The following is a 20,740-nucleotide window of genomic DNA, read 5'->3' on the forward strand; positions in this document are numbered from 1 at the left end:
CGAGGCTAGTGGCATACAAGTCTCACATGCAGATGCAAGAAGGAATCTAACAACTGTGCAAAGGGGTAAAGTACTATCTTCAAATTATGATGACATGTAGTAAAGTATCAAAGTACTTATGTCACACTCAACCTGTGTTATCTGGTTCGAACAAAAGAGAAAGCAAATTTTTCTTCTTTTTTTAAGAGTTAGAGAGGCAGTTTAGAATAAATATGAAATGGGTTAAATATTTAATATGTTTCTGTTCCAGAACACAGGATGATTGCACAGTGTGTATCAGCTTTGAATATTACACAGAATAAATTATGTTAATAAACATGAAGTTCAAAGAAGTAAATATTAATCACTACCATTTTCTTTATAAAATTATCTTATGATTAAAACAGCTTTACAAAGGTAACTGGAAAGGCATTGAGACAGTGTAATCTCTGCTCCACAATTATTATTCTTTTTTAATCTTTGCAGTAACCAACCTAAGCTACAAATTGAACAATTTTTCAAAAGTATAAGTCTAGGTACTAATATCTTCTTTTTATCTCAATTTAATAAAACAGTATTATAATGAAAGTGACTGCTCTCCAGTTTGTTTTACCAAATGCTGCACAAATCTACACAAAGGTTATCTCAGCAAATTAACATTAATTTTTAATTAATAGTCTAGAGTGAAAATAGCTAGTCAACAATAATAACCAACATTCTTGTCATACTGAAAAGTGGAATTTGACAACCAATTTTATAATACAACTACAGCCCCAAAGTGTGAAGCATGATATCTTTTACAGCAGTAACAGGACACAACTATAGCACCTTAAATCCACAATCTGGCACAGTAACAACTTGGCTGCATACATCCCCCCTTCAGTATAATATTGACCTATGAGCTCTTTCGCTCTCATTTAATTATCTGGTCCTTAGGAAGACACTCAATCTTTACTAAAATTTGATCAAAATTAGATGAAAATTTTCAAATTATAATGTTCACACAAACAAACACACAAGAATGAAAACTATACCTTTGCCATTTTAAAGTACAATGAGAATAAAATAATAATGAAAACAAAAGCAGTTTTTTCTAGCAAGTATTCATTTCTTAGTTTCCTTCAAATAATAAACATAAAACTAAATTGTACGAGCTTATACAAACATGGTTTCCAACAATTTTGAGAACACTTTAAAAATAATACCAGAAACACCTTTTAACATTGAAACATCATGGCTTGTTACACATGCAAGAATAATGTTTAAAGATTTTTTACAACATGCAATCATCATAGTTCAACATGTACGTTACAAATTACATCCAATCTCTTGCAAAGTGTTTTGCAAGATTGCAGAAGTAACCTTTGAAAAAATTTCTTTGATATGTTGAACCAAATCATACTTACTTGTAACAGTGTGAAGGAGAATTGTCCTGCTGGAATTAAACATTATATTGTAATGTTTTGAAAATCTGTAGTATGCTAAAGAATGTGTTTCCTGTAATAGTTGCATTGCCTCTACAAAATGGAACAGACCAAAGACAGTGTCATGAGTGACTGCTATCCAAATATTCCAAATATTTACTTTTGGACTATCTCTCATATGTTCATGTGTTAGAAAAAAACAATGATACATATTCTTGTATGAGAAACAAACCATGTGCTTTCACATAGACTTTGAAATATGAAATTTACATTGTTATTTGTTAAATGCAAAACCATTAAAAAATACGTAATTAAATAAAACAATGGTCTCTATTACTTATGATTGTAAAGAAGTTCCTACTCACTTGCTGCACCTATCATGCTGAACTTTGCAAAGTTAGCCTCATTTAGAATTTTGCACATGAAGAATGCAAAATAAAATATCTTTTTTCAGTCTTATATGTGCCTTTTGAAATAACAAATAATTCTAAATTAATTCTGCCAGTATTGCAGAATTTCACTGTAATTTATCAGGCTTACTAACCAAACTGTATTTGGGTCTAAAGAAATATTTTTTTGAACATTGCTTTCACTTACCCCTTTCCAGATTCAAGATAAAAGAAATAATCTCAGAAGCTTCCCACCTTCAAAAGGCTAAGAAAACCATGTGGGGAGAAATTCTGAGCTTCAGATTGGTTATAAACTCATGACAAAGTGCATCATGTATACATAAGAATTTTAAAAAATGGAAGAGGTGAGCAAGGGCCACTGTATTTGATTAGCTAAGTATAGTGATACCTTAGTAAATAGAAAAGATAGGTTCTTATTTTATATTCTAGCTTGTCAATATCAGTAATTTAACATACCACGTAACATATGAAAATTCATATTTAGATTTTCTAAGTTTACTTTTAAACTAAGAAATTAATTAATGTATCATACTAACATTTCAATTATAATCTACAATTTGATACCAAAAGTACTGGTATACTTTTGTAAAAATGCAATTCAATAAGATTTTGAATGTAAGTCTACAAGTGTGATGACATGCCCTTTGTTCGACACCTGACCATAAGAAGAGATGCAGCAATAAAGTTAATACATTTTTACCTTATAGCACCATCAAACGATCCAGCTCTGAAACACATTCCTTGGCCCATGTCTCCAAGCATCATGTCACCTTCTACTTCTCTTTCTAATGCCACACCTGGAAAAAACCAAGATGCATCTGGTTCTCAACTCTTAATAACTCCATTTAGTTTTGTAATTTCCACACTTACTTGTCAATGCATCACAGACCTAGTTAAAAACTACAACCAAATATATATTTTATTGTTGACATGCTGGAAAGATATTGATTTATGTACAATAAAAATGAACCCATTTTACATAGTTTTGGAATAAAAAAATTCTGTGAATAACACTTAAACTATCTAAGCACCATTCTGCAGGTTAAATGGGGTAAAACTGTTTAAAATTGAATATTTTGCAAAATATTTTTGAAGTTAAATTTATTTGAAAAAAGTTAGATTAATAAAAAAACATAATTAGGTCACTACCTCTATAAAAATGCATGATAAATGACCATACACCTTATAAACAGCTATAAATTAGAATTAACACAAAGGGATATTCAAGTAAATTAAGCATCAATACAAAGGGACATTCAAGTAAGGTAAGCATTCTTAATCTTTTGAAAAGTCTTGAGATTTAATAAAAATATTACATGATTAGCAAGTAAATTTTTATACTTTATTTTAATAGAACACATTATATTACACATTCTATGATTACTAGAAAAGTGACATGTAAATGTGACATTTTAAAGTATATAGATGTGAAAGAGGTTCATACAGTTATCAACACTTTTTCACAATGAATTTTCTAAATACCTCATGCAACAAATTTTTAAAAATTAAAATTTGAAATACTTCTAATAGAGAAATTACTTTTAAGTAAAAAAAATCAAATTCAACACTCACTTAGCATAGCAGAACTTATGTCCACACCAATCCAAAAGTGACCAGACTCTTCTATTGTTTGACCACTTAGCCCAGAACCACAACTATATAGAGTAAAAAAAAAATATATATATATATATATATACACACACACACACACATACACAAACAATAAGAGATAAGAAATGAAAAAAAATATCAACTAGCCCATTACTTTATTTCTCACCACAGTACTCAATTACTGGCTATATTATCTATACTTAGTTTTATAGAAGAAATGATTATGGAAAAAAATAAAATTGGAGAGGAATTCTGACTCAAAGACTTTCCTAGCCTATTTGCAAAATTGCACATGTGTACAAAATAATAAATTACTTATTGTAAGTTTTTATTTCACTTTTATCCCTGGATCACTTTGTGTGTATGTGTTTATTCCTCCCTGCATCAGAAGCATCACTAGGTGCTTTAAAGAGTTGGGGCTTAAATCAACTACTTTGAGCAAATCAGTATGATACTGATCATGTATTTCAATTCTTACTTTTCAAGACAACAACTCAGGATCCATGGCACTGTTAGATAGAATCAGGTGAAGGGCCCTGTGTGCCATTGCCTAGCAATGGCTCTGTTCTGAATATATGCAGATACATATATTTATCAGTGTAAGACAAACAATTTTGGGAAAATGTTTTTGATCAATTTATTGCCTTCATATTATCATTACTTTATTTCTTTCTGACATGCTTTTAATCGAAAATGTGTATTCCTTGTGATTAGTATCTCTGTAACGTCTTCAGGATTATTTACACACAGCTATAGTGTATCAAGTTACTGAATATTTTATCCAACATGTTATTATATCAATTGTATTTACAAATATTTTGGCAAGCATTTAGTAAATATTACATCTACTTTGTGCACAAGATCAGACATTTTATTAAGCATATTAACTAAAGATTTACTGTGAATTTAAGGAGTTTTAATTTGACTCTGGCTCTGACTACTCTGAGTGCATAGTGATTTTCATGTTAAGATTAAAAAATATTTTTTCTTACCCAATGTCCAAAATCAAACAAGGTACATCTTCTTGCAAAGCCAAAAGCTCCATAGCTCGCTCAGTCATCTGAGATTGTATTTCAATCATTCGAGTACTGCAAAATGGTAATTATCCAATATTTCACTATTCTGAATTTAATCTCTCTCACATTATATCTTTCGAAACATTACAATAAAAACTGAAAATTAACTAATGTAAAGCTCAAGAAATAACTGTAAATGTTTTGCACTTTTTTTTGGTTCAAACATATTTCTTAATGTTTTTTAATTCTAAAAGAGCTTTACGGCTGTCCTCTTTATGCCAAAGTGCGAGCCTGTCAAATTTTTCAGATCTATATATTGTTTAGGTTTTCTGTACTCTGTGCTTATATAAGTTATAATAATAATAATTTATGTATAGTAAGTTTCATATTAAAATTAATATATGGTAAACTATGAAAGTTAGATTATGACTAATTTATTGAACAATTGTTAAGAATATATTTTCAGCCATTCTTCTTGCACCATCTTATGTCATCTCTCACAGCTCACAAGAAAACATTTTCTTCAATCAAAAACCAACAGTAATAATACATACTATGCTTCAGGAGCAGAAGTCTCTTTTTCACACATCCTGATATGGGGAAGTAGATTGAAACATAGCACTTATTCAAAATGATTCATTATAACCACTCAGTTCACTTCTAATATTGCTTTAAAAATAGGTAAGGGCTCAAATTAGAAAACAGTTTATACCCTATCAAATAACCAATTTCCAAAGTTAACATTTTCTTAAACCAAAAATGTATATGAAAATGGATACTGAGAATTCTGTTTAGGATATGATATCTTATCTCCTCTCACAGAAAGCTAGAATCCCACATTAAACTTTATTTTTTAATATATCAATTGTATTTACAAACATTTTGACAAAAAGAAGAAAGTTAAAACATAACAGTTATTCAAAATAATTTATTATAACCACTCAGTTCACTTCTAGGTTGGTTTAAAAAAAAAAGGTAAGGGCCCAAATTAGAAAACAGTTTATATCCTATCAAATAACCAATTTCCAAAATTAACATTTTCTCAAACCAAAAATGTATTTTTGATGACCTGTAAACCTTGTTGGGCATTTGTTTGATCTCATGCATGCCTCATTCACTTCTAATATTGCTTTACAAATAGGTAAGGGCCCAAATTAGAAAACAGTTTCAGTCAGGCAAATGTGAGGTAGTCAGGAACAAGGGAAGCTACAACAACATGAAAAATTATGAAAATTATCAAAAGAAAGTAATACCAGGACTTCTGACATTTGGCACATAGACAAAGTTGGGAAAACAAATCAGACAAACAAAGGGTTGTGTAGGGGCAGTACTTGAGAATGAAACCTGTGTGTTATGATACATTCAACACCTAGCAGCATCTGCAATCATACATCAGACCTGTGGTAGAAAGACTCTAAATGTTACAAATCATGTGAAATGTTATAAGAGCTCAGGTCACACAGTGCAGAATGAACTGGTAGAACATTGATTCTGTAATATATGGCAGAATGATACATTTCCAAAAGGAAATGAAGAAAGGTCACAGGAGAGATAAGGATTTCAAAAAATAAACAAGAATGAGAACCATGGAAGGGAGTTGTGTGTGTATGTGGCACATGCCATTGGAGAGCCCTGACCTTGAAAGGAGGTGTTTTCCCCTCCATCACTCTCCTCTGTTCTCCTTTCCTTACTTTCTTGCTTGCCTGAAACCATGTTGGGCATTTGCTTGATCTCATGCATGCCTCATTCACTTCTGATATTGCTTTACAAATAGGTAAGGGCCCAAATTAGAAAACAGTTTCAGTCAGGCAAATGTGAGCTAGTCAGAAACATGGTAACGTGATGGATCTGATGGGAAGAAATATGAAAAATGAGGAAAATTATCAACATACAAAAAGGTGTAAAGATTTGCAGGGATCCAAATACCAAACATGCAAGAAAGGCTTTTGCAAACAAAAGAAAATTAATGGACTACTTACCACTCACCAAGAAACAAAAGTGTAAAGAGTTGCAGGGATCCAATACCAACACTGATTATGTCCCCCAAGGGAAGCTACAGCAACATGAAAAATGAAGAAAATTATCAAAAGAAAGTAATACCAGGACTTCTGACATTTGGCACATAGGAAAAGTTGGGAAAATGGGCATCAGACAAACAAGGAGTTGTGTAGAGGCAGTAAGATGATCTCCCTTTAGGAAGCACCCAAAGAAACACCATGGAGTGTGAGAATGAATTAAAGACAACACACCTTCAGGAACATGAATCCACTTACATGTGCATGTACAACCAACACATGACCCACCAGGAACAGGAATTCAGTAAACAATAGGATGAAGGGTGCCTCAGTCAGAGGGGCAACCTGCTATATATGGCAGAATGATACATCCAACACATAGCAGCATCTGAAATCATACATCAGGCCTGTGGTAGAAAGACTCTCAATTCTACAAATCATGTGAAATGTTATAAGATCTCAGGTCACACAGTGCAGATTTAAGTATCCATAGTCAGGCAACATTTGGCACAAAATCAAATGTAAACATGCAAGAAAGGCTTTTGCAAACAAAAGAAAATTAAGACTACTTACCACTCACCAAGAAACAAAAGTGTAAAGATTTGCAGGGATCCAAATACCAACACTGATTATGTTCCCCAAGGGAAGATGGAAATGCACAGCCAGGAACATGGTAATGTGATGGATCTGATGGGAAGAAACATGAAAAATGAGGAAAATTATCAAAAAAAAGAAAAGAACACATCAGGCAAACCAACTGGTAAATCCAACCTAGAGGGGTAATAGAAGAAAGGTCACAGGAGAGATAAGGATTTTAAAAAATAAACAAGAATGAGAACCATGGAAGGGAGTTGTGTGTGTGTCACATGCCACTGGAGAGCCCTGACCTTGAAAGGAGGTGATTACAATCAGAATGGTGAGAAAGTTGGGATATGAAAGAAAGAATTGGTTGGTTGGTTGATTTAGTGTTTTATGGCACTAAGCAGCTAGGCTATCTGCACCAAATGTCTGGTAAAAAGGTAAAAGTAAACAAAATAAAATTCATAAAAGGAAATGAAGGAAAAACAAAACAGCACTGAGAAACATAAAATAGCATAAAACCAATGTTGACATCTAGTCTACAATGTTAAAAGAAAAATCAGAGTAAAAGAAGTTGTAAAAGACTTTCCGTAGAATAATTGTAATTATCATATCCCGCCAGGAAGACTGACAGGTAAGTACAAGAACCACTGTCAGTCACCTGAAGTTGGCCTATCCAGTCCTGGTTCCATGTTATGCATCATTATGACCAGTATCAAAAAGTAAAGTAATAAAAGTGTTAAAAGATATGCAGCAAAATTGTAATAACTAACCAGGACGACTAATGGGTAATTCAAACAGCAGCATTAGTCACCTGAAGTTGGCCTTTCCAGTCCTGGTGACGAGTTATTTAATGTTGTGGCCATTTTCTGATTTCAAATTGAACTAAAGAGATTGTGACTCTTAAAAGGGAACCACAATAAAAAAGGTTTAATGAAGAAATATAAAACACTTAAATGACATTAAAATGATTAATGGCCATTACAAAACTAAAAACTTTATCGAGGTGGACAGTGTTACCATCACCAATAACACTGTCTAATGTTATGGACAACCTTGGGACAGAACATGTTTAAAATAGTGCCGTTGTTGAGAATTGTAACAATGGCAAGAAAGTAAAATGTGGCTTATAGTGATTTGTGTGTTACACAAACTACACACTGGTGCATCAGTTCCAGATAAAAGAAAATGATGAGTTAAAAAACTGTGACCAATGTCTAGTCTAGTCAGAACAACTTCCTCCTTCCAATCCTTACGGAAGCAAGACGGCCAAAGTCCAATATAGGATTTTATTTCGAAAAGCTTGTTTTCGCGTTGCTCACTCCAAGTTGACTGCCAGATGACACAGAGGACCATACAGGACCATAGTCCATGTATGGAATAGGCACAGTGGTGATAGTGCCAGAGCAGAAAGATTTAGCTGCTGTGTCTGCAAGCTCGTTCCTGCAAATACCAATGTGGCCTGGTAACCAGAAAAACTGGATAGAAGTAGATGTTAATGAGAAATGGGCCAGTCGGTTTTGAATCCAAGTGAGAACAAGTGAGAACCATCATGAAGTTATTCCAGGACCAGTAGAGAATTAAGGGAGTCAGTATAAATAGTGCAGTTGGAGTACTGCTTAGCTTCAATATGATCCAGGGCAAGAGATATGGTGTAAAGTTCAGCAGTGAACAAAGAAGCTGTTGAGGGGATTCTGCAAGCAACCACCTAACCGCAACAAACCACGGCAGAGCCCACAGAGTCACCTGATTTGGAACCATCCGTATAAATTGGAATGGAAAGATTGTTTGAAAGATGTTCAGTAAATAAAAGATGGTACTACCAATCAAGAGTATCTGCTTTTCTCAGATGACTTAAAGGAAGATCACACTTGGGGACTGTTATAAGCGATGGTGGGATGGGCTGACCAGTGGATTCTGCAATGCTATCCAAGGTCAGACCCAATTCATCCAATTGCACCTGGACGCGAGGGCCAAAAGGAGCAATGGCAGATCGTCTGTTCTGAAAAAGTATAAAAAGTATGGCCAACCGAGGAAGGAAAACACAACCCCAGGTAAGGAACGAATTTTTGAAGGATATAGTAAAGACAGTTGCAAACAGCAAAGGTGTAAAGAAGGTTCACAAGATTCTACATATAAGATCTGAACTGGGGAGATGTGGAAAGGCACAGTGCAGAGTTGAAGTCCTTGATGATGAATGGGGTCCAGCATCTTTAAGACCAAGGGTTTGGCAGAGCCATAGAACATTGATCCATTGTCAAGTTTCGATTGAAAAAGAGCAAGATATACCTTTAAGATAGAACATCGATCTACTTTCCAACTGGTTGTAGAGAGGACACGGAGGATGTTCAGTGCTCTTGTGCATTTGACCCGTAGCTGCTTTAAGTGTGGTATAAAGGTAAGCTTACGGTCAAAGATAAGCCCCAAGAACTTGGTCTCAGGGACCACAGGCAGAAAAACTTCAGGGTCAGGGTGAATGCCCCATTGGTGGCAAAAGTGCATGCAAATGGTTTTGGAGAGACAGAAATTAAAGCTGTTTGCCATGGTCCACTTACCACTTAGTACACGATCAAGGGCAGTTTGTAGTTGCCACTCAATACATCTCATGTTCAATGACTGACATGAGATGTGAAAGTCATCAGCATAAAGTCCATTTGCAACAGTGAGAGGGATTTGTTCAGTGATGGCATTAATCTTTATACTGAAAAGTGTGACACTCAAAACACAGTCCCGAGGGACCCCAAGTTCCTTTAGAAAAGAATGGGAAAGTGGCAAACTCACACGAACTTGGAATCTCCCGTCCATTAAAAATTTCTTTAATAAAAGTGGACAAATGGCCATGTAACCCACATAAATAGAGGTCTCGCAAAACACCATTCCTTCATGTTGTATCTTAAGCCTTCTCAATGTCAAAGAATATTGATACAAGATGTTGTTTGAGAAAGGCTTCTCTGATTGATGTTTCTAGTCGAATCAAGTGGTCCATGATGGAATTCTGTCATCAGAAACCACAATGGGTGGGCGAGAAGTTGTTTGATTCGAGGAACAAAACAAGATGAGCATTAACCATCCTATCTAAAGTCTTACAGAGACAGCTCATCAAAGCAATTGGATGGTAGTTTGAAGGAATCTTGGGATCTTTCCCAGGCTTAGAGAAGGGTAAGATAATAGCCTGGCACCAGGCATTAGGAAACACATTCTCCTGCCAGATATGGTTAAAAACAATTGGAAGACTATCAAGAGAAGCAAGAGAGAGATAGCACAGCATGTCATAGTGTACATCATCAGGTCCAACAGATGTACTGCCAGACCGATGAAGGGTCAATTTCAGTTCCATCAGTGTAAAGGGATGATTATAATCAAAGAGACAGTCAGTTAGAAAGGAAAGAGGTGAATGCTCTGCCTGAGTCTTGATGGCTAAGAGGGTGGAGGAACAAGCAGAAGTGCTAGATACCCAGCAAAATTTTTTACCTAGAGTATCGGCGATGCGCCAGACATCGGCTACCTCTTGGCCATCAGAGAATAAGATCGAGAGGGGGACAGAATTGTAGTGCCCACTGACCATTCAAACCCTGTCCCATATGATCTTGGAACTGGTGATAAAAGATATGCTAGTTGTGAACTCAATCCAAGATTCCTTCTGGCTTTGACGTCTTACCCACCTGGGATGTGCACGGGCCAACTGGAAAGTGATATGGTTTCAAAGTGTGGGATATCTACGGAAAGTATCCCAGGCCCGTTTTTGAGCCTTCCGTGCCATGTAGCAGGCAGGATTCCAACACAGACGAGGATATAGTGAAAATACGTCGAGGTTTTTGGAATACACTGAGCAGCTGCTTGTATAATACAGTCAGTTACCGCTGCCATACAGTCATCTATTGATGGCTGACAGATGATGGCAGGATCAAGTTCTGTGAGAGCAGTGAAAGTGGACAAGTCTACCTGATCCAGCTTCCACTGGGGCATGTGGGTAGGATGGCATCAACCACAGCCAGTCTCTCTCAAAAGTATAGCAAAAATGATCACTGCCTCGTGGATTATTGTCAACTCTTCATGAAAAATGGGAGAATAATGAAGAGGAGAAAACCAAGAGATCAACAGCAGTAAAGGACAGACTAGGTACAGAAAAATAAGTGGAAGAATCAGTATTCAAAAGAGAAAGGTTGTGATCAGAGAGCATACACTCTACAGAGCAGCTCCTCCTATTAATAACAGCACTTCCCCAGAGGGGATGATGTCCATTAAAGTCCCCCAGGATTAGAAAGGGAGATGGCAACTGTTCAACGAGAGAATCAAAGTCTGATTGATCATATGTCTCTCCAGGTGACAGATAGAAAGAACAAACAGTGATGGTATGACCCAAGAAAACATGGATGGCTACGGCCTCCAAGGGTGTGTTGAGTGACAAAGACAGGGTGGGAACATGCTGATCAACCAACAGTGCCACCCCTCCATGTACTCATCTATCACACAGCCTGTCATTTCTGTACAGAGAAACCTGCTGAAAGGTGACGGTATTGGCAGGTTTCAGAAATGTTTCTTGTAAGGAAAGACATACAGGATAGTAGGAAGCAATCAGTGTTTTTATGTCATCCAGATTAGAACGTAAACCTCAACAGTTCCATTGTATCAAGGTGATCACTTTTAATGACGCATAGGCGAAGTGGCTGGAGAACCCTTCTGTTTACGACCACATTTTTTTTCCTTACTGTCCTTATTCGGGGGAGGTCTATCAATCTCCATGGATCATGCCCTGGGTTGATTGGGCAGATCTTTGTTGTTGGAAGGAGATTTCAGTAACTGAGAATGCGAACGAATGATTGTTTTGCATCTTGGGGTGGGAAAAAAAGATATCTGAAGAAATGCCTGTATTTGGAACCAAAGGATGTGGATCTTGGGGTTTGGTGGAATGTATGTGAGGAACAGAGATGGGTGTAGAAGTTAATTCATCAAACCTTTTAACCATGAAGGTCAAAAGGCTTTTTATTTGTTTTGAAAACGATTCTCTTGGAAGCACAGAGATATCTGTCTGCACACTCACTGTAGTTGTGGAATGAAGTGCAGCAGCATATGTCTGAGATGAAATGGCGGACAGCAATTTCCGAGCCTCAGGATAACTAATGTTATGAGTCGTTTTCAAACGCTGCACCTATTTTTCCTCCAACCATTTAGGGCAAGAACGAAAGCAGGAAGGGTAAGAACCATTGCAGTTGACACAATGTAGGTCTGTATCACACTCATAGGCATCGTGGTCCTTGCCACCACAACAAGCACGTGTCAGGGAACCACGAAATGACGTCTTTGAGTGGCCGAATCTCTGACATTGGAAACATCGGAGAGGGTTTGAAATGTATGGCCGTACCCTGCAATTTAGATAACCTGCCCTGATGGTGGCAGGTGTACGTGGTGATGTAAATGTCAAAATGAGGATATCTGTTAGCAGTGTAACTCAATCTTTGCAAATGGAGATGCACCTCACTGCAGAAACTCCTTGAGTGGAAAAACCAGCAAGAATCTCTGACCCGGGGACGTTCTTCAAATCCCTCTTAACAATAACTCCTCATGATGAATTCAAGGTAGCATGAGGGGTAACCTTAATAAGTACATCCCCAATTGCTTTTGAATTTTAGAGGAGTTCACTGTGTTGGGATGTGGATGTTTCAACCAATATGTCACCAGATCAAAGCTTCTTTACTGACTTTGGAGAGCCAGCAAGTCCCTCCAGTCCCTTCTGAATAAAAATGGGGAGCATTTGCCCTAAAGGTTTATCTGAAAGAGAATGTAGGATTAGAAAATGAGGTACAACTGGTGGTACTGATGTTGAAGATTGCTGATCAGAGTCTTCAAGTCATGGTGAATTACCTATTGACTGTTTTTTCACCATTTTATTTAAATTTTTATTAGGAAGATCCATAGGAAAAAAAAGAAAATTTAGGGTCCCACTGACCCCACTCACCATGGAGCCCTACAAGGGGATACGCTACAATGTCAAGCAAGAACACTGCAGCAACGCCAGGGTTTTGTGAGCACTATACCCAAACACCAGCATCAGACACAATGTCCACAACACCCATTGAGAACTTCCAACACTGAAACTTGGTTGACTCTAGCCCAAGTAGACCAGCCGACTGACCCAAGGGGGGTCCACCCAAAGGCTGCCCGTCTACAAGAATTCAAGGCCAAAGTGGTGTGTTAGGGTTGGACCCCTCAACCACCAGGATCCTCTCCTCCCCTTCACAGGTCACCACGCACGGCAAACACGTGGATGGATATTTAGATCCCAGAGGAGGTAACCTGAAAGAACAGAACTTTCCCTGGGAGGTCTCCTCACCATATACAGGAATCCACACCGAGGGGGAAAGAAAGGAAAATGTGTGTGAAAGCAGGATTACACACACATGTACAACAACAGGGATCATGAACCTGTGACCCACAGATTGAGAGTCAAGTGTTCTAACAACAAAGCCATGTCATGCTAACATCCAGAGGGTATGGAGGTGGATGTGTAAGACAGTCCACATGTCCACCTGGAAAAGCGCACCCAATGGGAGGCAAAGAAGAAGCAGAAGAGAATGAAACAGGTAATGAATAGATCTTGAGTATCAACATTTAATAGTCTTAGATGAACATATCAAAAGAAAAGTCAATGGGCTCATCCAGGAAATGAAATAGGAATAAGGTTCATGGAAAATGGGGTTCTAGGATAAAGATAGAAGAAAACAGGAACCCTAAAAGTAACAATAGGTCAATGATAAGGTACTCAGGACTATACAACAAAAGATAGGAGCCGAGCCCAACTTGGACAGCTCATTAGTAGTGATGGAAAGAAGAGAAAGAAATACTGTTTATTCCCAAACAAGTGATGTCCAAGATAGAAAAAAAAAAAAAACATCCATAAAGAGGAAAGGAAAAGTGTGGCAAAAAAGGGCATGACAAGCATCTAGAGGACAGACATTGGAACAATAGTAAGTGTATGAAATAAGGAAAAAGAATCAAGTTAGGAGAGAGAGACTTCAAAAATAGAGCAGAAAGGTAATACCTCGAACGAAGCATGCATGAGGTCAAGCAAATGCCCAACAAAGTTTCAGTCAAGCAAGAAAGTAAGGAAAGGAGAACAGTGAAGGAGGAGAAAACAATAAAGAGGATAGGATAATAAAATAAATCTTGGTACTGGAAAAGGAGAAAAGCCATGAACAGAGCTACCCAACAATTAAGAAAGACAAAGTCTGAAAATCCTTTTGATGAACAGACTGGTAAGAAAGGTAGAAAAGTGGTGCACAGAATTACTCCCTGAGGAAGTGAATGGCAGAAAAAACCAATGAGAAAAGACTGCAACTGATGTTAATAGATAAATACAGTAGAAGGGTGAGAACAGTGCAACAGCAATGTGAAGTCTGATCTAATAGGCAACAGACCAAGCAAATTCCATAAATGACAATAAGAGGAAGATAACTTTCACTGAAGAAGAGAATCAAAAGTGTGAATCATGAAAGAGAGAGGCTAATGGCGAGAAGGAGGAGGTTGAAGTGTATGAAGGCCAAGACAGTCAGATACATCAACAAGAGAACTCAAGAAAGATAGTAGTATGTAAATTCAAAGTCCAGAAGGATGAAATTAATAAAGGAGTAGGTATAAGAATCAGGTAAGATCAGGCTTGGATGATAAAAATGACAGCCAGAACTGAAGAAAAATGTGAAAGAAAAAGTTTAGAATAGAGAAGAGTGGCAAAGTGTCTAACTACAAGTAAACCCAACAGAAGATCTGGGGATACAGAGGCTATTCCAATGATAGAATAAGAAATGACCAAGAGAAATGGCTCACCAACAAGGAGGAAGCTTCCAGCAAATGATGTGAATGGCACAGAATTGTATAGTTAGTGCCTGAAAATAAAAAAAAAAGCACAGAAACAGGAGTGATAAAAGTGGTTGGAGCAAGGTAACCCCATGGAGAAAATGACCAAGTAAAGCATGACCAAGTGAATAACCAGTAGCAGCAGGAATGAGAGCATGCTTGACAAATAGAGAAGGTCAAGTACATTTGTGAGTGGTGAAGACTAGTCCAATGTACAGATATCAGAAGACCTACTCCCACAAAAAATGTACCTCAATCTGAAAGAGATATAACAAAGGAACATATCTGGTTTGAAAGAGATTAAGGGAATGCAGGAAGAAGGATAAGCATGGTCCAGTCACCTTGAATATTCATAGAGGAGAGGCCCACAAAAAGAAGAGAAGGAAATTCAAGAAAGAATGAAAACCCAGGCTCCACTGTGAGAGATATGGGGGCATTCCCCAAATGAAGGAGGGATTTTAGGAAATCCAGAGTCCTCCAAAAGGAAAATAACTTGTCTCACAGGGAAAATGAAGTGTAAAATCTGGTGAACAGATAAGCCATAGTTCAAATGCAAAGAAGACAGAGTGAGCTTGATTGAGATGAGAGAAGAAAGGATCTGGATCTCAATGCCAGTTCATCCACAATCCAACTGAGCAGCTATTATAAAAAAAATAAAAAAGGATGGAGATGTGAAAATAGGAAACATTTGAGAATGGATTCATAGATTTAAACAATCAAAGAGAGGAATATTAGCCACAGATGATGAATATGGCAAATGAAGGCTCACAAAATAACAACAAATAAGAGAGGAGTTGACATGGAAACACAGTAAAAAGAAAAGGGTGTGAAGATGCAAAAGAGGGTGGATGGGGCACAAAAAGTATAGAAAGGCCAAGAAACATGTAGGAAAGTGTTTGATACAATAGCCATGACTAACTGCAAAACAAATGAAAAAAATCATACATGAGGTCAGAGAGAGAAGAAAGAAAAGTAAGAAAAAAGACAAAGAGAGAAATAAGAGAAGAGACTAAAAGGGAGAACTGGAAAATTATTATCAGCAGAAAGAGGTATGTGCAAAATTCTATGTGTGTGCCATGTTTCACTAGCAAGATGAGTGGCAAAGAAGCTATTGGTGAAGATATGATAAAATGAGGATGGTGTAGAATCTGGAAAAAAAAATAAGGAAACTGATCTAGATGAGTAATATAAATAAACACAAAGATCAAAAAAGGGGAAACTGACTGGGAACAGTAAGAGAACAGAAGTCACATATTATCAGACTAGATAATCAGAGAAGAAATAAAACCAAAGAAGGCACCTGAAAAAGAGGGAAGAATAAATGTAAGCTGACATAACAAGACTTAAGAGCAGTGGAACAAAGGGACAGAACAAAAGAGTGTAACAGGATAAACAGAGAAAGGACTGAATGTCCATAGAAGCTACAAAAGGTAGGTGTAAATGAGAGAATATGAAAGGGTAGAGAGAAAAAAAATGCAAAAATAGAGAATTATAAAGGGAAAAAGATGATAAAGGTACTGATCATCAAGCTGGTCAGATAGAAACCAATAAGAGATATAGATCTGGGAAAAGGAAGGGAAGAATGTGGCTATGAATATGCAAATAGGGAGGATAAGGTGTTTGTCATGAGAAAGGAAACAAAATAAATCTTGATAACAAATAAACAGAAACAAAACAGAAACTCATGAACTCTGGGTCATAAAGTGGTAAATGAAAACTAATAAAGAATGCAGATAAAAGAGAAGGACAGAAACATACATGAGAATGAAATCCAGTAAGAGATGGGAAAGTTATGGTTGTTTAATGGTTAGTTTAGTACTACCAAAGCAAAGTAAGTGAAAGCCATAGTCTAACAGTTCATTCCTAATTGAGAAGAAAGATTTGACTGATGAAACTGGAATAGGAAACCCATGAAGCATTTAGAAGTCCATAATATGTCAAGCAATAGCTCCTACAACCTTAACAGTTATTAGGCCTTAGCAGAAATAAGGTCTACATTTGAACAGTGTCCCATACTCAGGACTAAATATAAAATTTCTTCATTTCAAAAGTAATGATAGAAATTAAATTTTAAAGCTTTTTTAACAAAACCTAAGGAGAATGAATATCACACTTTAGTTAATGAAACAAATCTCATTAATTTCAATACAAATGCAAAATTGAAACACATCTGATTAATGTGCCACAGAGGAGAACAAAGATTCAAGAGTACAAATGCATGGGGGTTATGTGCATAAAGGTTTGTTGCCCTCCTACTGATGAAGGGATTTTGCTGCATGATAACATCATGAAGTGGTTCAAATTCAAGTGAAACTATGTTAGAGTTTTCACACAGTTTAGCATCTTCCATGTATTCTATCAAAGAGATTTGCATGTCATTACCTTTGAAGACATGAATGTCCTTTAACAAAGAACATTATAAATACATATACTGCATTACATTCTATTATATTAACTTTTCTTCCTGACAAGACATATAAACCTACAGTGCTTCAACAGTATAATTTCTCATTTGAGAAAGATGTAAAGTATTTATATGCTCATTTTGAATTCTCATAAATATTTATAAAATGATGAGAACAAAACAACAAATGTTATAATTTTCCTGTACTGAAAATGTATTTCCAATGGGTATCTACGTCCTCTGACAAGATTAGCTAGATCAGGGGGAAGTGGAAGGCTTGTGGCAGGTTTCCATATAGAGGGCAAAATTGAATGAGATTAACTAACTGTGTGAGAGAGAGATAAGTATTGTAGCAGAAGTTTTATGTAATCATTTTTTAAATTTATCTAGTTTGTATAAATACTTGAACTTTACATCCATTTCTCAACTCACTTTGATGTATACTTCCTAGCTTCTTCTTCATTGTAAAACTAAAAAAAAATAGAGGTTAAAAGTCAAGTCATATATATATTTTCTTTAATAGACAAAGTATTGTTAAGAGGTCCATAATAACAAAAACAAAGTACATTAGTCCTTTCTATGGTAGCACTAAACAACTGCTAGTCACAATAAACTTAAAAAACATTCAGACATGTAAATGTCTTCCCTCTAAATTAAAACACTTTTTCAGAATACATCCACCAATACAAGTTTTAGGAAATACAGATTTTAGAAAGTTTCTGTTTACCTTATTATCGTAAAACATGTTTGAGGTTCAACTGTTATTGGAAAAAACAGTAAATATTCATATGACCACCATTCTCTACGAGTTACAATTTCAATATTTATGTTCAATATATATAACAAATTACTTTATAAAAATGTATATGCAATATCAAGTGATAAGTTGGTGAAAATAAACATCAAACAAAGCATTTTGTAAAATGCACAGAAGCAAAACTACTACTGTAGTATATTTATGTTTTCTATTTTACTGTAAAAGTAACATTTATACACTAACATTCATATTACAGCATTATTAATCCTTATCATTATATCTTATTTATATATCACTTAGATAAAACTGATAATAATAGCATTTCACTTAGCTAGCTGACATTATCACAGCTATTATTCATGAAGATGATGATATAAATACCTAAAATGCTACCCTATCTATCATTTCCCAGCTGATCTTATTAGACCTGGTATTAGGTGTAAGGCCTCATCACAAAGTGGAAGATATAGCATTGTTGACATTTTATTGCATATTCTTCTTTGCTTTCACTCATAAATTTTTAGAATAAATTTACTGAGCAATGCTTTGTAATTAAGCAAGACACTTAAATTCGGGTCCCTTAACATAAGGCCGAAAGGAAGATTACAACACACAAACTATTAATGAATGTTAAATTTACTGTATTTTGTTTAAGGCAAAATTATAGATGGTAACATTGAAATATTTTTGTGTGTAATTATCACAGCTTTGAAAAGAAATACTAAAAATTAAAATCCTCAGAAGTTTTATATTCATCACAAGTGGCTAACACAATTAAAAGAATGTTTTCCTATTCCTTCACTAAGGCATTACCCAACTAATCTAAAACTTCTGATGCTGTTGGTAGGATATGAGAAATGCAGTTATAGAGACTAAGTTACTGTATTACAATATAAGTACAGAAATCTTGTTTTGAATGTTAAGGACAACTGATAAAGGTGCTAACAAGCCATCAACTGCATCTATGGGCATTTAATACTATGCCAAATTACTAAATGGTTCATGAGGTGCAAATTGTTGAGAAATCCTGTTCTACAACATAGGGTTGTGATACCTACAAAAATGCTAGCTAGGCTACTCTTACAATAATAGCTTCATGTTAAAATATACTATGACAATTTTTTAAACAAAATTAAACTAGCAGCACATACATCCCAATATCAGATAAAACTTTCCACTAGCAGTGCCACTTTAGGTTTCATTTGGATTTTCTAAATAATGAATGCAATCATATGAAGCCAGACACTGGATTTTACTGTAGATTCACAAATACAGTGTAAACTTGAAACAACTACTCAGTTCTAAGGTTCTTTCAATTTTCTTTGGGAGGGTTAGAGGTTTGCTTCTTAATATTGGAAAATTAATTTTCATGTTCTAGCTCAGTCACAAAGACCAGGTCCAGCTCCTCAATGTCATTATATTATAAAATTTTGAAACCTGCTTTCTGAAAAAGTTAATAAAATTGTTAGCATAAGTAATGAGCAATAAAAGCAAAAATAAAACATATCTGAAAGGCACATTTAATTACATTATCTCAGCTGATTCCTACTAATTTCACTTATTAACTTTTCATTAATTTCATTGGTATTCAACTTACTAATCAATCACACATGCTTCACACAATACTTTCTACCCATCAAAAATTTGGAAGAAATACATCAACCTGGGTGCCTTCAATACAGCTATTATGAACACGAAACAGTGTCTGTTATATTTCACGATGTAAAATTATGTAGATATGACAAATATAATTTCTTAAAACACCATGACAGGTGCAGACAACTGTTAAATGAATCTGATGATTTTCCTGTTGGTACTATATTTCCAAATTATTATTGACAGTAGTTGTAAATTTTTAAACTGTATAATATATTTATCTATATATAACCATGATCACGGAAGATCCAGGATAAGTTATCGATTTACCTGTAATACTAACAATTGTATTATATTAACGTAATTTCTCCTTCGTAACTGGCTACTGACAAACGCATTGTAATGAATGGTTGTGTAATTTGTGAATATACTGAAAACATCGTTGTTATCGTTAAGCCTTAAGACCATTTTAAATTTATAAAAATCTAACTTAAGATTTAACAGCCAGGAATTCTTGATGAAAAATCTATCTAAAACGAAAATTAATAATACATGCATACAAACAGGCTTACAATATCTGGAGGTGCCTTATGTTCTGGTCTGCGCGTGGAGGCCGCCATCATAAATCCATAAAGAATGACGATATTCGATTTACTAGAAAAATAGGTAATGAGTGTATAAACAAGAATACTGTTAAGCATGTATAATTTCAAATGAGCATTTCTGACATTAACACCATTTTTAGGTAAACATACCAATTACAAAGATATTATGAGCAAAAGTAAAATCATAACACTTTATATAAGTTTACAATATATTTTATTTTATATATAATATATAATTAAGTAATTTGTATTGTCTAATTTTTATTTCTATATAATCGAAGTGTTGTTTACAATGTATTGAAATTTATATTAGTTGTAACTTAAATGTGTCATGGGCTGTAATAGGACTAGGGATATATTCAGTATTTGAAAGAACCATGTTTTGTAAATTCATATTAGATTTTATGGTTTGTACATAATAGAAATTTTGTTTAGTTTATTCACGGCATCTCACCAGCGTACCTAGAATCATCGGGTGAAATAAAAGAACTGA

The 20,740-nt window shown here is 35.3% G+C and overlaps 1 protein-coding gene across 3 annotated transcripts in view; it reads right to left on the reverse strand.

The window, feature by feature from the left end:
- LOC143238955 (18S rRNA (guanine-N(7))-methyltransferase) overlaps positions 1-20,430 on the reverse strand; it is a 39,249-nt gene extending 18,819 nt beyond the window's left edge. The window contains exons 1-5 of one of the 3 annotated variants that reach the window (XM_076479627.1): positions 20,215-20,430; positions 17,722-17,759; positions 4,417-4,512; positions 3,386-3,468; positions 2,514-2,610 (exon numbers count right to left, since the gene is read on the reverse strand). In XM_076479627.1, coding sequence (XP_076335742.1) covers positions 2,514-2,610; positions 3,386-3,468; positions 4,417-4,512; positions 17,722-17,759; positions 20,215-20,343 — 443 coding nt within the window. In that variant the 5' untranslated portion in view covers positions 20,344-20,430. Of the gene's footprint in view, positions 1-2,513; positions 2,611-3,385; positions 3,469-4,416; positions 4,513-7,028; positions 7,143-17,721; positions 17,760-20,214 lie in introns of those variants that run through there. The other 2 variants (XM_076479628.1, XM_076479629.1) reach the window with 2 other exon arrangements.
- Between the last annotated feature and the right edge of the window lie 310 nt (positions 20,431-20,740).

Source organism: Tachypleus tridentatus, chromosome 13 (assembly GCF_004210375.1).
Source record: "Tachypleus tridentatus isolate NWPU-2018 chromosome 13, ASM421037v1, whole genome shotgun sequence".
Taxonomy (NCBI): Eukaryota; Metazoa; Arthropoda; class Merostomata; order Xiphosura; family Limulidae; genus Tachypleus; species Tachypleus tridentatus.